General features: G+C 40.3%; 1 protein-coding gene across 1 annotated transcript in view; it reads left to right on the forward strand.

Annotated features, from left to right (window-relative positions):
- The first annotated feature begins 14,504 nt into the window (after positions 1 to 14,504).
- The window catches only part of PDE7A (phosphodiesterase 7A), a 104,343-nt gene continuing 95,273 nt past the window's right edge, over positions 14,505 to 23,574 (forward strand). Inside the window, exon 1 of the mRNA XM_082364830.1 lies at positions 14,505 to 14,773. Coding sequence (XP_082220956.1) covers positions 14,636 to 14,773 — 138 coding nt within the window. The 5' untranslated portion in view covers positions 14,505 to 14,635. The remainder of the gene's footprint in view (positions 14,774 to 23,574) is intronic.

Consider the following 23,574-nt stretch of genomic DNA (forward strand, 5'->3'; position numbering starts at 1 on the left):
AAGTGTGGAAATGTACTTAGAAGAATTGACCCTCTGTCAAACATCTCCCGCTCCAGTTCAGATACACAGAAGTTGAGTAACAGGATTGTATTAGTTTCCTTAGGCTGCCGTAACAAATTACCATAAACTGGGTGACTTAGAAAAACAGAAACGTATTCTCTCATAGTTCTGGAGGCTTGAAGTCCAAAATCAAGATGTTGGCAACGCCATGCTCCCTCTTGAAGGCTCTAGAAGAGAATTTGTTTCATTCCTTTCTCTTAGCTTCTCGTGGTCGCTGGCAGTCCTTGATGTTCCTTGGCTTGTAGACTTAACACTCCAATCTCAGTCTCTGTCTTCACATGGCTTTCTTCCCTGTGTTTATGTGGGCCTCCAAATCCCCCTCTTCTTATAAGGACACCAGTTGTCGGGTGTCAGGCCCACCCTAATCCCATATGACCTTATCTTAACTTGATTACATCTGCAAAGACCCTATTTCCAAATAAGGTCATAAGTACCAGAAGTTAGGACTTAAACATATCTTTTGGGGAACACAGTTGAACTCACTATAATTATTTTAATTTTCTTTAATAAATTTATTTATTTATTTATTTTTGGCTGCATTGGGTCTTTGTTGCTGTGCACGGGCTTTCTCTAGTTGAGGCGAGCAGGGGCTACTCTTCAATGCAGAGCACAGGCTTCTCATTGCAGTGGCTTCTCTTGTTGCAGAGCACGCGCTCTAGGCATGTGGGCTTTAGAAGTTGTGGCACGTGGGCTCAGTAGTTGTGGCTCACGGGCTCTAGAGTGCAGGCTCAGTAGTTGTGGCTCACGGGCTTAGTTGCTCAGCGGCATGTGGGATCTTCCCGGACCAGGGCTTGAACCCGTGTCCCCTGCATCAGCAGGCAGATTCTTAACCACTGGGTCACCAGGGAAGCCCTATTTTAATTTTTTAATGAGAAAAATAATACATAGTTTTTAGAGTTCAATAGTTCTACTGTATTATAATAAACCTAGGAGTGTCTTGTTCCATCTCAATATTCTACCAGTTCCTGCTCTGCTGAGGCAAGAATGTTCACTGTTTTAAATTGCTCCTAACAATATTTAGCTCCATATTATTAACTCACATCCCAATTTTAGATATTATCTATTAATAGATATTATTGGTGTTTTTCTTTTTGGAGGGAGGATTCTCTCTATTGTTTATGTTTCTTGTTTGTTTTTGTTTTTTCTGTTGTCTCTCATTTTATGATATTTATTCAAATTCTGGTAATGCTTGATTGCTCTTTCACATTTAAGAATGAGACACTGATAATGCTATTTGTAACTCCATGTATATGGGTAGGACTTACCTTAGATTTATGTGTGGACCCACTTATTTGGTTGGAAGACTCCAAACTGATAGAACCTGTAAAACTTTTGCCTTTGATAGGTTCACTTTCTAAAAGAGGAATCTTCCAACCCCTTGCCTCAAGGATATTAAGTTGGCTGTCAACAAGCAGACAGGTTCTCATTTACTCCACTGCTTTCCGTATGGTACTCTAACCCCACTCTCAGTTCTGCCTGGTGAACCCACGTCCAGAGCCTGTTTGGTTCAGTCTGTCCAATCTTCTGCTGAGGTGAAGGAGAGCACAAGGTTGTGGAGGAGATCTGGGGTTCTAACCACTTGTTTTAAAGAACTTCAATTGACCTGTCTCTTTTTCAGCCCACTTACATCCTTGCCTTCCAAAACAGCTAGGGCCTCTAATTTCTGCAGTTATTCTGGGTCTTTGCAGCAGGAATTGGCTGGATATAGACCTCCCCATTTGTAAGCTTAGGTTTTAGCTTTCTGTTCTGCCAAGAGGAGTACAACTTGTCCATTCCCTTTCAGTTTCTAGAAGACAAACTTGTCAGTTTTCACTTCCCCTTCTTTTCTCTTTGTCTCTCTGGGTTTATGCCTTATTTTCTTCCTTCAGTGTCATTTAGTTAGGGTTTGGGGAGGGAACAATGATGGATGCACGTATGTAGTCTGCTGTGTTTAGCCAGATGTCCTCTGACTGATTATTCATTAGTGTACCACCAAGAAAGGTGCTTGTCAATTAGTGTTGAGCTACTAAATAGTCTAGAGCAACCAACCCTCAGGTGAAAACTTCCTTCAATTGTCTTTTATTTCATTAAACATTCATCATTGCATTTTAAACATTTTATTTTTATTCATAGTTTATATTTTTAACAAGTTAATTTTTGTTACAAAATAACATGTTTATCTTAGAAAACTTGGCAAATAGACTTGATCAAGAAAACATTTTAAAAGAAAAGGAAAAACCATAATCCGACCACTTCTAACATTTGGGGGATGTACCTTGGGGACTATTTGGAGGGAATATACAGAGCTTACTTTATAAGCATTATCAAGTAGAGAAATAGAATTAATAATTTTAAATCCTCCATAAAGAAAAATCCAGGTCCAGATAGTTTCACTGGTGAATCCTATCAGATATTTATGTAAAAAATGATACCACTTGTATGCAAAATCTTTTAGAAAATAGAAGAGTAAGGTTTATTTCCCAGCTCATTTTATGAGACCAACATTACCTTAAACCCAAAGCCAAACAAAGTTAAAAAAAAAAAAAGAAAGAAAACTATAAGCCAGAGAGAGCAGAGCATATATTATTTTTAACATTTTAACTTACCTGGGGCTGCCTGAAGGACTGGTCTCTGCTTTGTTTAACTCGGATTTCAAGCAGGAAGAAGCAGTAAATGCTGCTCAGGAAAATTAAAGGGAGACTGGCCCACAGATACTTGGAGTAAGAGATTATGGGTAGAGGCCCCAAAAAGAGACACTTTGGGATATTAAGACAATTAAAAGCAGTTGTATACACAGGGAAATCAAAAAAGTCAAACACAGCCCCAAGCAAGATGCATGCGCAGTAAAGACCTTATGATTTCTCCTTGGACTGATCCCAAAGCTTAGAACCGAGGGTCAGGTAATTAGTGACACATTTCCCTGGCACAGGAACAGTCTACAAAGTCTGAGATAGGTGGCTATTTTTTAAATGTCCAGTGATCAACAATTAAATATCATATCACAAGACATAAAAAGAAACAGGAAAACATGACCCACTCAAAGGAAGAAAATGAAGTGGCAGAAACCAGCCCTGAAAAAAACACAGGCATCATACTTAACAAAGACTTTAAAACAACTGTTTTTAAATACATGCAAGTTGCTAAGGGACAACACAGACAAACAACTAAAGGAAATAGGAAAATAATATATGAACAAAATGGAAATATCAATGAAGAGGTAGAAATTATAAAATGAAACCAATAGAAATTCTGAAATTGAAAAATGCAATAACTGAATTGAAAAAAATAACCAGAAGTGCTCAGTAGCAGACTTGAGCAGGCAGAAGAAAGAGTCAGCAAACTTCAAGATAGGATATTTGAAGTCATCAAGTCTCAGAAGCAGAAAGAAAAAAGGTTGAAGAAAAGTGACCAGAGTCTAAGGGAATCAAGTGGACCAATACCTGTATTACAGGAGTCCTTGAAGTAGAAGAGAGAGAGAAAGAGGCAGAGAGGTTACTTGAAGAAATAATGGCAGAAAACTTTTCAAGTTTGTGGAAACATGAATCTACAAATCCAAGATCAATGGACTCCACTATGATAAAAGAGACCCACACTGAGACACATTATAGTCAAACTGTTGAAAGACAAAGACAAAGAGAAAATTTTGAAAGCAACAAGAGAAAAGTGATTCCTGATATATTAATACAAGAGATCTTCATTAAGATTATCCACGAGTTTCTCAAAAGAAGGCTTGAAGTCCAGAAGGCAGTAAGATGATGTTTAAGGTGCTGAAAGAAAAAAAACTGCCAACCAAAAATTCTACATTTGGCAGAATCGTCCTTCAAAATTTAGAGAGGAATTAAAACGTTCCAAGATAAGTGAAAGCCGAGGGAGTTCATTCCACTAGACTTGTCCTATAAGAAATGCTAAAAGCAGTCCTTCAAATTGAAATGAAAGGACACTAGACAATAACTTGAAGCCATATGAAGATATAAAGATCTCCAGTAAAGATAAATACATGGACAAATATAAAAAACAGTATTATTGTAATTTTGGTTTGTAACTACACTTTCCATTTTCTACAGGATTTTGAAGACAAATACCTAAAAAAATAAGTATTAATTTATGTTAACTGGTACACAATACATAAAGCTAAAACTTGTGACATCAATAACATAAAGTGGGAGGAGAGCTGTAAAAGAGTACAGTTTTTATAGTGATGGCAGTTAAGTTGGTATCAATTCAAAATTAATTGTTACAATTTTAGGATGATATATGTAATCCCCATTGTAACCACAAAGAAAATATCTAATGAGAATGGAATCCAAACATGCCACTATGTAAAAATCAATTAAACACAAAGGAAGGCAGTTTTAGAGGAAATGGGGGTCCAAAGAACCATAAGACATGGAAAACAAATAACAAAATGACAAAGTAAGTTCTTTCCTATCAATAATTACTATAAATGTAAATGGATTGAAATTCCCAAACAAAAGGTATAGATTTGCAGAATAAACTTTAAAAAACATGATCCAACTATATGATATCTATAAGATACTCACTTTAGCTCTAAGAGAATGCACAGGTTGAAAGTGAAAGGATAGGAGAAGATATTCTATGCAAATAATAAACAAAAGAGAGCTGGGTGGCTATATCAATATTAGACAAAATCGTTTTTTTATTGAAGTATAGTTGATTTACAGCATTTCAGGTGTACAGCAAAGTGATTCTTTTTCAGATTCTTTTCCATTGTAGGTTATTACAAGATATTGACTATAGTTCCTTGTGCTATACAGTAGGTCCTTGTTGCATATCTATTGGGTTGGCCAAAAATTTCATTCGGGTTTTTCTGTAACATGAAAAACCCAAATGAAATTTTTGGCCAACCCAGTGTTTTATACTTAATAATGTGTATCTGTTAATCCCAAATTCCTAATTTATCCCTGCCCCCTCCTTTCCCCTTTGGTAACCACAAGTTTGTTTTCTGTGTCTGTGAGTCTATTTCTATTTTGTAAATAAGTTACTTTGTATCATTTTTTAGATTCCACATATAAATATCAGTTAATATTTGTCTTCGTCTGATTTACTTCACTCAGTGTGATAATCTCTGGGTCCATCCATGTTGCTGCAAATGGCATTATTTCATTCTTTTTTTATGGCTGAGCAGTATTCCATTGTTTATGTATACCACATCTTCCTTATCCATTCATCTGTCAATGCACATTTAGGTTGCTGCCATGTCTTGGCTATTGTAAATAGTGATGTTATGAACATTGGGGTGCATGTATCTTTTTGAACTAGAGTTTTCATCTTTTCTAGATATATGCCCAGACATATAATCCCAGGAGTGGGATTGCTGGATCATATAGTAGTTCTATTTTTTTTTTTTTTTAAGAAAACTAATACTGTTCTCCATAGTGGCTGCAGCAATTTACATTCCCACCAACAGTGTAGGAGGATTCCCTTTTCTCCACACCCTCTCCAGCATTTCTTATTTGTAGACTTTTTGGTGATGGTAGACAAAATAGTCTTTAGGACAAAAACTGTTATGAGACAAAGAAGAACATTGATATCACTATTAAAGAGACAATTCACCAAGAGGATATAACAATTACAAATATGTATCCATCAGACATCAGAGATCCAAGTTATATGAAGTAAACATTAACAGAACTGAAGGGGAAAATAGACAGTTCCACAGTAATACCAGGAGACTTCAATACCCCATTTTCTTTTCTTTTTTAAAAAATTTTTAATTGAAGTGTAGTTGATTTACAATATTGTGTTAGTTTCTGATGTTCAGCAAAGTGATTCAGATATATATATATATATCTTTTTAAATATTCTTTTCTATTATGGTTTATTATAGGATATTGAATATATGTCCCTGTACTGTACAGTAGGACCTTGTTGTTTATCTATTTTATATATAGTAGTTTGTATCTGCTAATCCCAAACTCCTAATTTATCCCTCCCCCACCCCCTTTCCCCCTAGCCATGAGTTTGTTTTCTATGTCTGTGAGTCTGTTTGTGTTTCATAGATAAGTTCATTTGTATCATATTTAAGATTCTACATATAAGTGATATCATATGGCGTTTGCCTTTCTCTTTCTGGCTTACTTAATTTAGTATGATAATCTCTGGGTCCGTCCATGTTGCTGCAAATGGCATTACTTCATTATTTTTTATGGCTGAGTAGTAGTCCATTGTATATATATATACCACATCTTTATCCATTCATCTGTCAAAGGACATTTAGGTTGCTTCCGTGTCTTGGCTCTTGTAAATAACGCTGCATGAACATTGGAATACCCCATTTTCAATAATGGATAGACAACTAGATAGAAGATTAATATGGAAATAGATGGCTTTAACAACAATATAGATGAATTGGACCTAACAGACATACATAACATACAGAACACTCCACCAAACAGCAGTAGAACATACATTTTTCTCAAGTGCACATGAAACATTCTCAAGGATAGATCAAATGCTAGACTACAAAACAAATCTTAATAAATGTAAAAGGATTGATATTATACAAAAGAATCTTCTCCAACCCTTGTGAAATTAAGTTAGAAATCAACAGCAAAAAAACTGGAAAATTCAGAAATATGTGGAAATTGACACATCCTTAAATGTCAATGGTCAAAAAATAAATCACTAAGGATATTAGAATCTTGAGACCATTCAATGGGGAAAGGGCAGTCTTTTTTAACAAATGGTGCTGGGTAAACTAGATATCCACATACAAAAGAATGTGATTGTATATGTATAACTGATTCACTTTGTTTTAAAGCAGAAACTAACACACCATTGTAAAGCAATTATACTTCAATAAAGATGTTAAAAAAAAAAAAAAGAATGTGATTGGACTCTTACCATCCACCATATATGAAAATTAACTCCAAAGGGATTAAAGACCTAAACATAAATTGTAAAACTCTTGGAAGAAAACATAGAGGAAAGCTTCATGACTTTGGATGTGGCAATGGTTTTTGGCTATGACACCAAAAGCACAAGCATTAAAAGAAAAAATAGATAAATTAGATTCCATCAAAATTCAAAACTTTTGAGCATCAAAGTACACTATCAGGAGAATAAAAAGATCACCCAAAGAATGGAAGAAAATAATTGCAAATTACATATCTGTTAAGGAATTAATATCCGGAACATATAAAGAACTACTAAAACAACTACAAATAAACAACTCAATTCAAAAATGAAGAAAGGATGTGAATAGACTTTTCTCCAAAGAAGATATGCAAATGATCAAATAGCACATGAAAAAATGCTCAACATCACTAATCATTAGGGAAATGCAAACCTAAACTACGAGATACCACTTCACATCCACTAGGATGGCTATTATCAAAAAACAAATTACAAGTGTCGGAAAGGATGTGGAGAAATTGGAACAATTGTGTATCCCTGGTGGGGATGTAAAATGGTACAGCTGATGTGGAAAACAGTATGGAAGTTCCCCCCAAATTTTAAATATAGAATTACCATATTATCCAGCAATTCCACTTCTGGATATATGTTTTAAAATTGAAAGCAAGGGGCTTCCCTGGTGGCTCAGTGGTTAAGAATCCGCCTGCCAATGCAGAGAACACAGGTTCAAGCCCTGGTTGGGGAAGATCCCACATGCCACGGAGCAACTAAGCCTGTGTGCCACAACTACTGAGCCTGTGCTCTAGAGTCCGTGAGCCACAACTACTGAAGCCCGTGCGCCTAGAGCCCATGCTCCGCCGCAAGAGAAGCCACCGCAATAAGAAGCCCGCGCACCGCAACAGAGTAGCCCCTGCTCGCGGCAACTAAAGAAAGCCTGCACGCCGCAACGAAGACCCAACGCAGACAAAAATAAATAAATAAAATTTAAAAATAAAATAAAGTAAAATAAAATAGAAAGCAGGGACTTAAACAGGTATTTATACGCCCATAGTTCATAGTAGTTCATAGTAGTAATATTCACAGTAGCCAAAAGGTGGAAACAACCCAAATGTCCATTGACAGATGGATAAATTACGTATAGATATATGAATATTATATATGAATATATACGAATATTATTCAGTCTGAAAAAAGAATGTAATTCTGTTATATGCTACAACATGGATGAACCTTGAAGACACTGTGCTAAGCGAAATAAGGTGGATACAATCAGATAAATACTGTATGATTCCACTTATATAAGGTACCTAAAGTAGTGAAATTCATAGAGATGGAAAGTACAATACTGGTTACCAGGGGCTGGGCAGGAGGAAATGGTGAATTATTGTTTAATGAGTACAGTTTCATATTGGGATGATGAAAAATTCTGGTGGTGGTTATGTTGCACAATGTGAATGTAGTTAATGCTACTGACTTTTACACTTAAAAGTGATTAAAATGGTAAAAGTTATGTGATTTATATTTTATGACAATAAAAAAAATGAAAGGCTGAGTGGAGCTCAGAGCAAGAGAAGAGTATGTAAGGAATCCATACTGCCATATAAGCTTCTCTGTCACTTGGGCCATATGACCCAGCAGATATGCTGCTGTGATAGGTTAGGGATACCATATAAAGCCTTTGGTGATCCTCTATAATTGAATCAGTGCAGGCTTTTAGGATATTGGAACAAAGCTATGTCATCTTCTCTACATAACTATTCCCCTTTTGAGAAACTATTCTTGCTTCCGCTGGGCCCTAGTAGAAACTAAATGCTTGATCACAAACTATTAAATTACCTTGTGACCTGAGCAACCCAAAGTGTACTAAATGTATTCTGATACACCAAACCATAAAGTTGGTCGTGCCTAGCAGCACTCCATCAGGTGGAAGTGGTATACATGAGATCAGGCTCAAGCAGGTCTTTTGAGGTGCAGGTAAATTTTATAATCTAGTGGCCCAGATGCCCATCATTCCTATTACTACCACAATGTCTCCTCCCTCTCAACTTTCATCTAAGGTATCATGGGGAGCCCCCTATCTCCTGTTGAGTGATAGAAGAAAAAGATTTTATTTGGGACTGTCTTACAGATAGTTCTGTATTCTGTGGTGCAGAAAGTGGATAGCTACAGCACTATGAACACTCTTTGGGGGTAGCCCTGAAGGTAGTGAAGAGAAATACTCCCAGTGGGAGAACCTGGAGCAGTACTCCTGGTTGTTCATTTTTTCTGAAGAGAGATAGCTAGATATGCAGATCATACTGATGGGCAGTGTCTGACCGTTTGGCTGTATGGTCTGGAACTTGGAAGGAACATAATTAGACAATTGGTGATAAGGAGGTCTGGGAAAGGTGTATATGTGGATAGATTGAATAAGCAGGGTGTGAATATATTTGTGTCTCATGTGATTCCTAAGAGGAGTCTCATTAGAGGATGATCATAATAATCAGGTGGAGGAGATGATACATTCTGTGTATGTCAGTCAGCCTTTTCCTCCACCTACCCCTGGCCTTGCCCAACAGACTCATGAACAACATGGCCATGGTGGCAGGACGAGGGCTAGATGTGGCTTTAACAGGATTGATTTCCACTCAACAAGGCCAATCTGGCTACAGCTATTGCTAAGTGCTCAAGTTGCCTACAGCAGAGTGTAAGACTAAGCTTCCATTTCCTGGAGGTATCACTTAGCCATCAGGTACATTGCATGAAGCCTCTTCCATTATGAAGAAGCAGCCCTTTTTTTCTCCCTGAATAGATACTTATTCTGGAAGTGAGTTTCCTTCCCTGATTGCAGTGCTTCTATCAAAACCACCATGCATGGACTTACACCATCACACTATTCCACCCAGTGTTACTTTTAACCAAGAAACTCATTTTACAGCAAATAAAGCAATGGGTTCCTGCTCATAGAATTTACTGGTCTTATTATGTTGCCTGTTACCCTGAAGTAGCTGGCTTAATAGGATGATCAAATGGCCTTTCTCTTTATTGTGATAAAAATTACAATTTTAACCATTTAAAAATGTACAGTTCAGTGGCATTAAGGACATTCACAATGCTGTGCAACCATCACCTCTATCTAGCTCCAGAACTTTTTCATTACTCCAAAAGGAAACCCCATACCCATTAAGCAGTCTCCCCATTCCTCCCTCTCGCCAGCCCCTGGCAAGCACTAATTAGCTTTCTGTCTCTATGGTTTGCCTATTCTGAATATTTCATATAAATGGAGTCATACAATATTTAGCATTTTGTATCTGGCTTCTTTCACTTAGCATGTTTTAAGGTTCATTGGAATGGCCTTTTGAAGACTCAATAATTAATCGTACCAACTGGGTGGCAATACCTCATGTAGCGAGGATAATATTCTCCGGGTTTTGGCATATGTTCTAAATCTAAATGTATATCCATGATCCCGGAATCAAGGAGTGGGCTTGGGAGTAGATCCTCTTACTTTTACCCCTAGTGCAAAATTTTGCTTCCCATTCCTGCAACTTTGGGCTCTCCTGGTCCAGAGGTCTTCGTTCTCAAAGAAGAATGTTTCCACCAGGGTACACAGCAAGAGTTCAATTAAACTGGAAGTTGAGACAGCCACTTGGCCATTTGGGGAGCCTTGTGCTAGTTAACCAACATGCAAAGAAAGGGGTTACTCTACTGCCTGGGGTGATTGACCCTGGCTACTAAGCAGATTTTGAGTTGTTGCTACACAATGGGAAAAGGGAGGAACATGGCTGGAAAGCAGGAGATTCTTTGGGGGTGCCTCTTAGTACTTAGTACTCCAATGCTCCGTGTTATGACAGTGGAGAACTACAACCAAGAATACTTTTACCGATAGCAGTAGAACCTCTGCTGGCCCAGATCCTTTAGGAATGAAGGTTTGGGTCACTCCACAAGGCAAGTAGAGTGACCCACATCATTTTCAGCTGAGATGCTTGCTGAAGGCAAATGGGATATGAGACAGGTCATGGAAGCAAGAAAATAGTTATAAATAGTAACTATGATCATGTTGTCAGTTGCAGATACAAGGACTACAATAGTTCTGAGCATTTTTCCTAATTTTGATATGAATTTATCTGTATTTATTAACCAATTATTTTTTTTCTCCTCTCTCATTCCCCTATGATGTGTTAATAGTAGGTAAACTTATATCTTAGTATATAAGTTACAGGATAGCCAAGGTATATACTGTGACTTGTCAAGAAGAGTAATTAACATCACTCAAAGACTCCATCCTCTTGGGGAAGGAGGGAGCTCTTTTGGGTTATATGAAAGAGAGTTGCATCATATGGACAGAGGCATGATTTTGCTATCGTCTTTATTTGAAAATTAAATACAATTAAAAGAGTGTGTATGGATGTCAAGTTGGCAAGTGTTGGACCGGGGTGGTTATGTTCTGACAGCTTAGCTAAGTTGGAACTACATTTCCCAGAATTCTCTTCCTTTTATAGTTTTGGTTATGGTTGGCCACGATAGAAATTTGCAAAAGGATTAAAAAGTGGAAGTGAAGCACCAGCCATTACACTTGAAAGGTCCCTGCAGGGTCCCAGGCACCACTGTTATTTTGCACATGATCCACTAGCTCTCCTCACTGGCAAGGGGGCAGCTCCTCCAGCTTCTCTGCCCTCTGGAGGAGGAACATGTGTGGCAAATCAATCTTGCTCTCCCTCTCTCTCACTCTCTCTCTTGCGCTCTCTCTCTTGCTCTCTCTCCCTAGCCGTCTCTCACTCGCTCTGTATATACCCTATAGGTCCTGTTTTTCTGAAGAACCCTAATACACTCTCCAATACAGTAAAGAACACTGAAAACAGCTGAAGGTCTGGTCTTGAGCAACCACACGGTGTGGTGGAAACGCATGGCTCTGAAATCATACAGAACAGAGTTCAGTGGCACAAATGATTTATGGCCTCGAAACCTGATTCCCCATCTGTAGAGTTGGGATCCAGTTTTTACTTTTGCAGCTGTTGCGTAGGGCTAAGTGAAACACTGTATATAGAATACCTATCACAGTTCACAGTGGGTGCGTAGTAAATGTTAGCTCCCCTCTCTGCTGAGGGAGATCTGAGTCTTGTTAAACGATTTCATCAAGTCTCTTAGATGTTATTAAGTATGACAGAGTTACTTGGCATATACTGTCTGATATCACACCAATACTGCTTTCTGGGTGTTTAGATGAACACAGAATTCAGACATTATTTGAGGTAAGTTCTGCCATTTATCTGTGGAATATCTAAGGCAAGTCATGTTTCCCTGAGCCTCGTTTCAATTTAGAAACTATTACCTCATGGGGTTTTTGTCAGATGTAAATACGAGGGAGAACTCAGCTTAATCACAAGTATACAGAGGATGCTCAAATCTGCTAGACGTCGTGGGAGTAATTAGGGTTTCAAAGATGACTTGGGTCAGTTGTTGGGAGACAGGCTGGGATCTGCTGCAGTGGTTACACCTGGACCAACAGCTCCTCAAGCAAGAGAACGAAAAGAAACAATAAGGGACTAAAAATAAATGCATGAATACACAGCTGGGGCAAATTATGAACAACAAGCTACAAAAAGACCAAAAACCCAACTGCCACTTCTGAGGTGTCCGGAGCAAAAGCAGGGTACGGTGCATGATCCCTGCACACAACACCGTCAAAGGGGTGGGTAGACTGCCTAAGCCACCCCCCCAGCACGACCCCAGGATCCTCCCCTCCCTCACCCCATCTAAGGGACCAGCTCAGGACTCCCCCCCCCCCGCCCCCCCCCGCCCGCCCAGTTAGCAAGGGAACCTGTTACTTGTTTTCACTCCCTCCTGCAGTAGCAAGAGGCCCAATAAAGCCTTGCTTGAGCTTCCCGTCTGGCCTCTTAGGAATGAATACAAGAACCCCGGTTGGTAACAGTTGCGCTGAAGGGAAGCTTACCCTCTAGTGAGGACAAAAATCCATGAAACCACATTGGAAGTGATATCCTTTTAATAGTAGAAAGCAGACAAGTAAAAAAATGCTCACGAGAAGGTAGAAACTTTTAAGTGATATAAAAGAAACAGATGTCATGGAAAGACGATAAAAGGTCTTGTAGACTTCTGTTGATCTATGGGATCAAGAGCACATGTCACCTGATCTCATCGGTACTGGCTATGCAGTACTTTCAGAGACCTGCCACCTTGCCAGTGGTTGGCTGGGCATAGCACAGAAGTGGAAGCCTGGGTGACCTGAAAGCAGAGCCAAATCAACAATTTTGCCAGCAGGGGAAAGCTTGTGCAGGCTGATGTCCCAGAGGCTGGAATGCACTTGAAACAAAGGGTTGCAGCTGAAAAGCTTTGATGGTTTGGGAAGAAATGTGACAAAATGAACCTGCAGTTTACAAACCACGTCAAGAGTTATTTTCTCCTGCCTTCTAGAAATCAAAGCCAAGAAACGAAAACACTTTTGGTAAAAGGGCACGCAGTCTCCTTTCCCCCTCTGGCTTCTCATTTTCATCCTTCCCTTCTCATATTTTCCAGTGCATACTCTCACTTCTTCTTTCTCAGCCTTGGTGTTCCCCCCACCCCCACCCCTCGCCCCCTCCCCCCGCCCGCGCTCTCGGCTCCGCTCTTGGCCCCTCCGCCTGGGACGGCCCTGGGGCCGCACCTGCCAGGGGAGCGCCCAGCCCGACCCCGCCGGGGGACTGGCAGTGACGTAGCGGGGAGGACGGTGCCCGCGCGGCCCGCTGACGTCACTGCCGCAGCGGTCCCGAGCGAAGCCCAAGAACGGGAATTCGAGGAGGGAAACACGGCGGTGACCCCGCGGTCGGGGCTGGACGCAGCGAGTGGGCCGCGTGCTTTGGGTTTTTGGAGCCGAAAAGCCGAAACCGCGCCTCTAGTGTAGGCTGAGCCCACCCCACACCCTCAGCGCGCCCGAACGCCAGAGTTTAGCGATAAGGGGAATGTCCCGAAACGGCGGGGCCTCGTGCGCACGCGCCTTGGCTGGGGGGCCTGCAGGACGAGGATTGGTGGGGGAGGAGGGCAGCGTGAAGCGGGAGAAAACGGTGACTGAGCTCCAAGGTGCGGCACAGGAGGCAGGCGACTCAACCCCGCCGCTGCTAGCCGGTCTCCCTGGACGCTGCGGCGGCGCGGGGCCTGCGGCGCAGCGTCGTGACGTCACGGTGGCGGCGGCCGTGGTTGGCGCAGGGTCCGCGGCTACAAAGTGTGAATTACGCCGGGCTCGCGCTGGCGGCGGAGTGAAGTCAGGCTCCGGGGGAGGGGAGGGGCAGGACCGCGGCGGCGGCGGCCGGAGCTGGTGGCTGCACCCGAGTTCCGCGCGCCCTGCGTCTCGCCGCTGGCTCCAGCAGTCTTTTCTTGCACCGCTTTACTCTGTCCTTGCTCCGCTCCTGCGCCGCTGGCCCGGACCCTCTCCTCTCGGCCGAAGAGCCTGGCGGCGCCGGGGTTCCCCCTCCGACTTGGCTCGTGCTGCCCCCGCTTGCACCCCGGAGCCGGGCGCGCGCTACTCTTCGTAACCGTAGCCGCGGCCCCCGCAGCGCCTTGCCGCCGGCAGCCCGGGTGGAGTGTTGGGGTGGGGGAGGCGTGAGCGCGGCTTCCCGGCCCGGGGTCGACGCCCGCCCGCCCTGCCCCCGCCTCGGCCCGGAGCCCCCGAGCCGCGGCCCCTTCCCAGCGCAGGGGCCGGCGGCCGCGGCAGGGCGGGCGCCGCGCGGGGGCAGGGCGGGCGTATTCAATGGAAGTATGTTACCAGCTGCCGGTGCTGCCCCTGGACAGGCCGGTGCCCCAGCACGTCCTCAGCCGCCGAGGGGCCATCAGCTTCAGCTCCAGCTCCGCGCTCTTCGGCTGCCCCAATCCCCGGCAGCTCTCACAGGTAAACGCCGCCGCCGCCGCCGCCGCCGCCGCCGGTGGCCCACGCCTGGGGGCTTCTCTGTTGTTTCCCTCCTCCCACCTGGCTTCACCTCCGCGACCCCTACTCCCCAGTCCTCGCCGTTCACCCCAGATCCACCACTGCCCATTGTTCGGGGATTTCTAGTCTGGCCCCTCGATTCGAGAGCCTTTTCCTTAACCCTCGGGGCTTCAGCCCCCCGGCCTACTCAAGCCTGGACCCGGGTGGGCTCTGGGAGCCCTGCAGACCCTTCCCAGGCCCGCCCCCCTCCGTGCTCAGCAGCTTAAGACTCAGGAATGACTTCGTCTTCCTCCCTTTCTCGACGTCTCGGTCTGGAAGTTGGGACTCTCTTCGTCGGCGGTGGCCCTGGGCACACCTGGCCACCCTCACGCCCACACACCTGTGCTAGGTGCGCGCCTCCCCCCCCGCAGCTCCCGCGCGCCCTGCGGTGCTCGGACGGTCCTGCGGTCCTCCGAACAATAGGCCGATTCCCGGTTGCTCTTCTCCCCGACTCCTTCGATGATGTGGATGGACCCTAAGTGGTATCGGTCTCCAGAGTGCTTCCTCGAAGCTTCGGTTTTCGTAAAGTTGATAGGCAGGAACCAGTTTTGTTTTTAATTGGATAAGGAGGTTTTAATAGAAAAACTACTGATGGAGCACTCCCAGAAAGACTTTGTTTTGAATGGTCCAATACCAGTTGCTCCTGAGAATTTCGTGTTTTGTTTTTTCTATGGTGATGCTGTTGGCCCAGCTTCTACTTCTGGCTGATTTTGATTGCCGGATTTAAAATAGGGAGGCTAAAAGAATTTTGTTTTGTTTACATTTGAACTGAGTGAGTGCCCTCCATTTCTGCTGCCAGAACGTCACATGTTCACGATCACTTTTTGAATCACGTATATTTATTTTTCCTGTTGATTAATATTAGCTTCTTTTATGGGGGTATATGTTTTTCTCTCCTATTATATTGTAAATATCTTGAGCCCGGTCTGTATTTCTTTTGGTTTTTACTGGTAGTGTGGGTAGCACCCGATAGAGATTTACTTACAGTAGGTGTGTCCAGTAAATATTTGCCATTTGCTTCTTTGCCTAAATTGTTTGTAGAGAGAGAGCAGTAGCCTACATTTGGGTTTCTCTGTGAATTGTTTTTATTTAAAATCAGACTTCTTTCGCAGGACAAGGTGGTATGCTAATGAGGTCAGAGCCAACTTGTAAAGATCACTATAATATTAAGTGACATCTAAAAATAATGCTACATAGTTACTTTTAAAGTTAGGTCCGTGATCTGCCTTTCCAGTACTGCTTAAAGCATTTTCAGGTTCCAAATTTAATACTGAAGAGATACTAATGCATTAAAAAGGTTTTTAATGGCAGTAACTTTTTCATTTCTTATATCAGCAGCACATGACTAATACCCATTTCCGGTTCAGTCTAAATAATCAAGGCAATCAGTAATCATTTGTAAAATTATAAAATGTGAATAAAGTTACTTGTGCTCCCCAAGGAGAAAATGAATGAGATGGGAGATTCCAAGGGAGCTAAAACAAGTAAGGCTGATGCCAGGGAGTTTACCTGATGTCGTAATTAATCCACAGAGACCACCTTTAAGCTCCATTCCTTCTTGACTCATTTCCTAGCCTTAGATTTAAATGGGTAATGGAATTTTAAAAATATGATTGGCAGATAAAGCAAATATTGTATAGTCACACCATACTTACTATTCAAACTTAAAAAAATTGTTTGTACCCCAAAGTGAAGTGTATAGGAACTTCTGAAAACTTGGACAGAAGTTTTCCTGAACTAACACTTTTTTCAAATTAGCGATGCACAACATTAAAATGACAGTAAACTTACCATGATGCTGAATGGGTATATTTATCATTATCAAGACTTTGATTATCATTTAATACTAAAACATATGTCATAGTGATTTCTTTAGGGCCAGATGGGAATTTGTAATAGACTGAAAAAGAGGTAGAAAATCTTGGAATCTTATTTAGAGCTCTATAAAGTAAATATTTGGTTAAATCAAAAGCTTTCTTTACCCTTGAATCTTCAGTTTCTAAGTCTTCAGTTACAGGAATTATAAAAAGTTTGGGTGGTTTTATAGTTTTATTTAAAAGACTTTAAGAAATCTGTTTTTCTTTTTCTTTTTCTTTTTTTTTCCTTAGGCACTAAGTAGAACAGTTATTTATATTAGAGTACTTGTATTTTAAAATACGTTCACAACTAGCAGTCTTCTCAATTTTCATTGTAATATGGGAGCCCAGTTCTTAGTAGGGACTTAGTAATATTGGTTGAATGAGTGAATGGCTAATGAAGTTAACTCTGACTGAGCATCAGTTGAGAATAGGACATCAACAAAAGGACTTTCATCCAGGTATAGCAGTAACTCTTTTATCCAAAACTTGGCTATCCAGACTTTAACAGATTCAGGAAGTAAGCGAAGACTCTGAGCAACCAAAGTAGATTTGGAGATCCTCTCAAAGCCAGTGTGTTTTAGGCAAAATTCTGACAAACTCGTTTTCCAAGTAGCAGCAGATTTGAAGGGGGATGGGAGGCTGCTAGAGTCAGGTTCATACTGATAGCAGCAAAAGTTGACAGCTGACGCACCAAGGGCTCCGGATCAAAAGAAACACTCTTCAAAGCCAAAAACTTTTAAAAAGGACATAGAGTTTGGCATCTTGAGTGTTATACAACACAGTTATGTTTTTGACATTAGTCAAAATAGTATTTAATAGAGTCTGTTTTTAAAAGTTGAAAGATTTGTACTGTTAAAAAAAAAAGAAAAATCTCCATGCCGAACAGTTTAAGTGTTGATGTTTAAATGGACGAGCCCGAGTTATCTGGAAAATTCATTTATGTGGAGCACCAACTCTCCCAAGGATGCCAAGTAAATGAAGCATTAACTTTTTGTTTTAAACCAGGTCATGTACTACTTTCTCAAATGGTTAATACGAATTTTTTAATTATTTGAAAAATAAGGATAATAGAAGATGATTGATCATTGTTTTCGCCATTTGGGGGATATCCGTTGTTGATAGTTGAGTATAAAAACATTCATCTTGCAGAATACATTTCTTATTTGGAAAAAAATATTGTGAGAGCAAAAATTATCTTGTTCACCGCTGTGGCCACATTGCTTTGCATAGGTAGGTGCTTATTAAGCATGGAAGTTGAGTTAGTGTATTGATAGCATGCCAAAACACCGCACCTGGGATTATTTCAGTCAGATTTTCTATGCACTGGAAACAAATCTTATTTGGGTTAGAAATCTGAGGTTTAATTTTTAAAATTTAACATAAATCTATGATATGTATTATTATTGAACAAAATTTTGGGATCTAACATGTAAACATATGCTTTTAATACCATAATAAGCTAAATTGGATTTCTAATTTAGCATCTGTATCTTTTTTCTTAAATAGACTTGATTTTTTTAGAGCAGTTTTAGGCTCACAGCACTGTTGAGTGGAACACGCAGAGATTTCCCTCACCTGGAACATGCATAGCTTCCCCATCATCAGTATCCCCAACATGAGCAGTACACGAACCTCCCTAATACATCAGTATCACCCAGAGTCCATAGTTTACCACGGGGTTCATTCTTGGTGTCTTTTTTTTTTAATCCAGAAACTATTCCACAAATATTTACTGAACACCTCTGTGAACGAGGCTCCTTGTGTTAGGTGCTGAGAAAATGTAAAGAATTAGTAGTTTAAAAAAAAAAAAATCACTTGTGAGCCTGCCAACCTAACCAAGTTTTTCTTTTGAAGCATTGCCTTCCTTATTCATAAACATTTTTCACCTGTAGTCACAGTCTACCTCTCTGTTGTCTGTGGTAATGTTCTAAGTATATGACAAATTATCGAGGTCCTGTATGTGCCAGAACAGTTCAGAGCCCCTTGGGTAAAAGTTGGTTTCTCCTTGAAAAAGCTTACAGGATTGTGGTGGGGAAAATGGTATGCTTATATGTGATGTAATTTTTGTACTGGGGTTATCAAGGTGTAATGAGACCACAAGAACTACCTAAATTTCCTGGGTAAATCAGGGGAAGCCTCACGTGGTAGTTAAGCCTTAGGCTAAGGCCTGAAGGTTAAGGAGATGTTTCTGGGTAAATGGGTGCATGTAGGGGAGGAGGAGAGAGGATGGCGCAGGTAGCTATGTAGATCAGCACTATCAAAAGAAGTTTCTGTGATGATGGAAATGTTCTCTGCAGTATCTAAGATAATAGTCACTAGCCGTATGGCTAGGTGAGCCCTTGAAATATGACTAGTTTTGACTGAGGGATTGAATTTTAAATACAGTTTTGTTTAAATAACTCCATATGGCTAGTGGCTACTGTATTGGCAGAGCAGGTGTGTAGTGTGCTTAATGATGGTTAGTAGTGATGTCATGTTGATCTGTCCGTAGCACATTCTCCGGATGCGGAACATGAGAGCTACTTTCAGGTTGTTGCTGTTGGCTGCAAAATTTCATTTAATACCTTCATGCAAGTTTGATAAAGTCCTTAGAGTGGAAGCACTAGATTGGGTCGAGAGGTAGGAACACTTTTTGACTTTCTAGAATTCTCTCTTCTTTTACAGTGCACAGGTGAATGAGCATATTTCTTTCATCTCCAATCACATAGTATTAAATTGTAATACTTATATGTTAAATAACCATTTTATAAATATTTTATAAACATTTATATAAATGTTTTACTGCTTCAGTAGATATGCTGTGGTACACCGAGTTTGTTTTCACTTGCAGTAGGCAAGAGTGTACAGTTTCTCAACTGTTTTTTGTACATTTGCATTACCTCTTTTGTGACATTTCATTTGCATATCCTGTGCTTATTTATGGAGGCTCTTATATATCTAATCAGTTTGTAAATAGCATCATTTCAAATATTGTTAGCATAGTTGTTGCCTTTTCACAAGCCTGCGTTCAGAAGCCAGTACAGGGGTCGTGTGAACAGTGGTGAACCGGGGAGTGATTCTTTTCCTGACACCTTCCTCCCTGCCCACTCCCAAGACACTCCTTTGGTTGGGACCTTGGTTTCATTTTTCTGTTTTCAGAAATGCTTCGTATTTTGATTTAAATTCAGTACTACCGTATTTTGGCTTATACTTCAGCACAAATATGTCTTTATACTATACTTCAAATAACATGCTCAAGCATAATATTAATGTAAATTTATAGTGTATTTGGACTGCAGATTTGATTGAGGAGTAAGGTGTTCAAATTACTGGTTTATAAGTTGTCATCAGGAATGCGTGTAGTCTGTGGGACGTGAATTGAGAGGTTTTAGACCTATGTCCAGATTTTGCTGCTTTGTTGCAATGCCTAGAGTTCTGTCAGTTGTACATACTGTCTACTCAAAAAAAATTTTTTTAAACACAAATGTCCTGCAAGAGGTAAAATATTAGGCTCTTTGCAGGAGTTAGGAAGATTAGGGCGCGCGCTTTGGGTGGAAGGAGGGAGACGGATGTACCATCCATTCTCTTCGAGGCAGTTTGATAAGACTTCTGCTAACACTTTCGTGTAAATTTCTTTCTTTTTTTTTTTTTTAATTTATTTATATATTTTTTTATTTTTGGCTATGTTGGGTCTTCGTTTCTGTGCGAGGGCTTTCTCCAGTTGCAGTGAGCGGGGGCTACTTTTCATCGCGGAGCGCGGGCCTCTCCCGTTGAGGAGCACAGACTCCAGACGCGCAGGCTCTGTAGTTACGGCTCACGGGCTTAGTCGCTCCGCGGCATGTGGGATCTTCCCAGACCAGGGCTCGAACCCGTGTGCCCTGCATTGGCAGGCAGATTCTTAACCACTGCGCCACCAGGGAAGCCCCTTAGTGTAAATTTCAACTCTTCCTTTCCCCTTCCCTCCTTCCCTCCCTTCCTCCCTTCATTCTTTTTTTCCTTTTTCAGAAAGGATTACAGCAGTTTCAGAGAATTGACTTCTTTTCTGGGGATGGATATAGAGACAGGCTTGGAAGAAGAGAGCTGAAGAAAGGGAAACGGACAAAGTTTAGCTTAACTCAGTTTTTGTCTGGGATCATTAATAGTCATAAAGACACCTAGGAAATTTAGATGATAAAGAACCCTTATTGCACGCAGATCCTCTTAATGAATTTAATTTTTTTCTTTTTCTGTACTAAAGACTGTGTGTATCACATTTGTTGTGTGGCTATAAAATCTTTCTAATTTTGTTAGAAGTCTCTTCACTCAGTATCTTTAGTGGAAGTTTTCTGGACATTCTTACATTCCCTTTGGCCACTCCAGAAAACTTCAACAATTAATTTTTAATCTTCTAATTTAAAAACAACTCAAAATATTTTTTTCTGGCTACAAATTGCTCGTATTTTATGATTATTTTGAATGGAGAGAAAATTGAGTGTATATTCTCTTCCACATTTAAATGGCCTGTTCTTGCCTGAAAATAAGGTAGACCGTTAATTTTTAACATTGTTGCCAAATCATTGTTGCCAAATGTTGCCTTTCAAAAGATTATTCACAAGTAAATGACACTTTTTGCATGGTTGCATTCAGGTGTAAGTGTTCATGCGATCAGTATGTGAGGAAAGGAATAAAAACTGTATTTGTAGATGAGCCTTTTAAATTTGCGGGGCTTCATTTTGGCTGAGGGCAGGAAGCCTTCTGAAGGGATCTGTGCCACTGATCCTGTGGTTGACATCAGAGTCTCTCTTGCTTATAATTTTGAGTAGGAATTTTGGATTATTGCTCCATGCCTCCACCTGCTGGTAGGGATGGCTCTTCGTTTTCTGAAGATGATGGCTAGAGGGAGGAGAGGGCAAAGGCAGGGCATAATTTGGGGAAGAAAAATTATTAATCAGATAACTAAATTTCAGCAAAACCTACTCTGTTTCTCGAAGTTTTGAGTAAACCAAACTCCAGCTCAGGACCATGTAAAGTACTTGGTAAAGAGTGCTTAATAAAGATGCAGTAGTCTTGCTTCAGTATTAATTATAATTATTTGTTTCCATTTATTGATGACCTCCTACATGCCAGATACTGCAATTGATGTTTTTAATCTTTACAAAAGATTACTTTATGAGATAATTGGCAGTACTCTCATTTTCACCAAGGAGTGAGTAAACTGAGCTTAGAGACATTAAATCCCATTTTTACCAAGAAGTAAGTAAACTGAGCTTACAGGCAAGTTAAATAGCTTGTCTGAGGCATCAGGCAAGATCTTGGATAAGAGCCTGTCATGTTCCACACCCTTACTTTCAAACTGGTCTCCCTCATTGGTGAAGGTGAGTGGAATATAGTTAGACTTTTAGGTTTACGGATTATAGATTTTGTTGGTTCATGGATCTTGATAAACAAAACAGATTTGATGATTTGAGACGATTATTTGAAATGATAACCTTTGCTCTGGTCTTTTCAAACCATATCTGGAATATTTTGTTCTAGATGCCGTGTTCTAGGAGGAGATGATTAAGCTAAATCAGACTCTGAAGATAGTGACCAAGAGTGGTGAGGTAATTTGAAAACTGTATTGTTTGACAGGTGACTGAAGAAATTGGAGACATTTAGTCTGGAGAAAAAAGACTCAGGTTTTGGGCCAGGAGGGGTGGGAATGGAGGTGGGAAATACTTGGTGAGAGATGGTGGAGCATTGCTGTCTTCCAGTATTTGAAGGATTGCCATGTGAATGAGAGGGAGGAGAAGAGGATTAATTTAGATTTTGATTGGTTGTATGTTCTTGATTGCTATACCCTTTTCCTACTTTGTGAGGTCAGTTGCTAATATACAGGAAGAGATCCAAGCTTAAAGTTGTCACTTGTCCAAGGCCATACAACTAGGTACTGGAAATGGATTAAACTCTGGGTCATTCTGACCCTAAAGCTCATGCATTCTCTTCTACTTCCTCTTCCTGCGTGGAAAAAGGATGTTACCTCAGAGGGTAGATAAGGACCAATAGGTAGAAACAATAGAAATAGAAAGGGAGATCTTGTGTTTAAGCACACTAGTAATAAAAGAAATGCAGGTTAAAAGAATGATACTGATTTTTGCTTTCAGATTGACAAATTTTTAAAAAATAAGTGTATAGCTTGAAGATTATACTCATGTAATGCTAGTAGGAGTCTAATTGTTTTACGTTTTCTGAAAAGTAATTTGGCAATTGAATAAAAAAATTAATACTTAGAAAATTAATACTTTTGCCTGATAATTTACTATTGGGTATCTGTCCTGAGCAAATAACTAGAAATGTAGATAAAGATTAATGGTCTTCAAGGATATTCATCATGTATTTATCACTGAAAAATTGAAAACAAATAATTTATAAATGGTTAAATTAACTATAGTATTTCTTATTGTGAGTATATGGTATTTATCTTTATATTGTATGACCACTAAAATGCATTGAAGAATGTAAAGTATGTACAGTGTAAATAGTTTACAAATGGCTAAATAAATTTTAGTATTTTCTACTATTTCTGTATTGTGTACCCACTAAAATACTTGGAAGAATTTGAAGAATATTTAATTGCATGAAGAATTGCTTACAACCTTAAGCTAGCAAACAAACAAAAAAAAACCTCAGGGTATTTACAGATTTATCCCGATTTTGTTTAAAAATAAATCACAAAATATATACATATTCATATACTGTGCATGATTGCAAAAGGAAAAAAAGCCAATATATGTTCCAAAATGCTAACTGAAGTTATCTCTGGATGCTGAAATTATAAGTAATTTTTAACTTTTTGTTTAGAATTTTGTGTAATTTTACGTGTTCTTCTTTTCACATGAATCTCCGTTTTAACTACAATAATCCTAGAAA

The sequence above is a fragment of the Balaenoptera borealis genome (assembly GCF_965194805.1).
Source record: "Balaenoptera borealis genome assembly, chromosome: 17".
In the NCBI taxonomy this organism is placed as follows: Eukaryota; Metazoa; Chordata; class Mammalia; order Artiodactyla; family Balaenopteridae; genus Balaenoptera; species Balaenoptera borealis.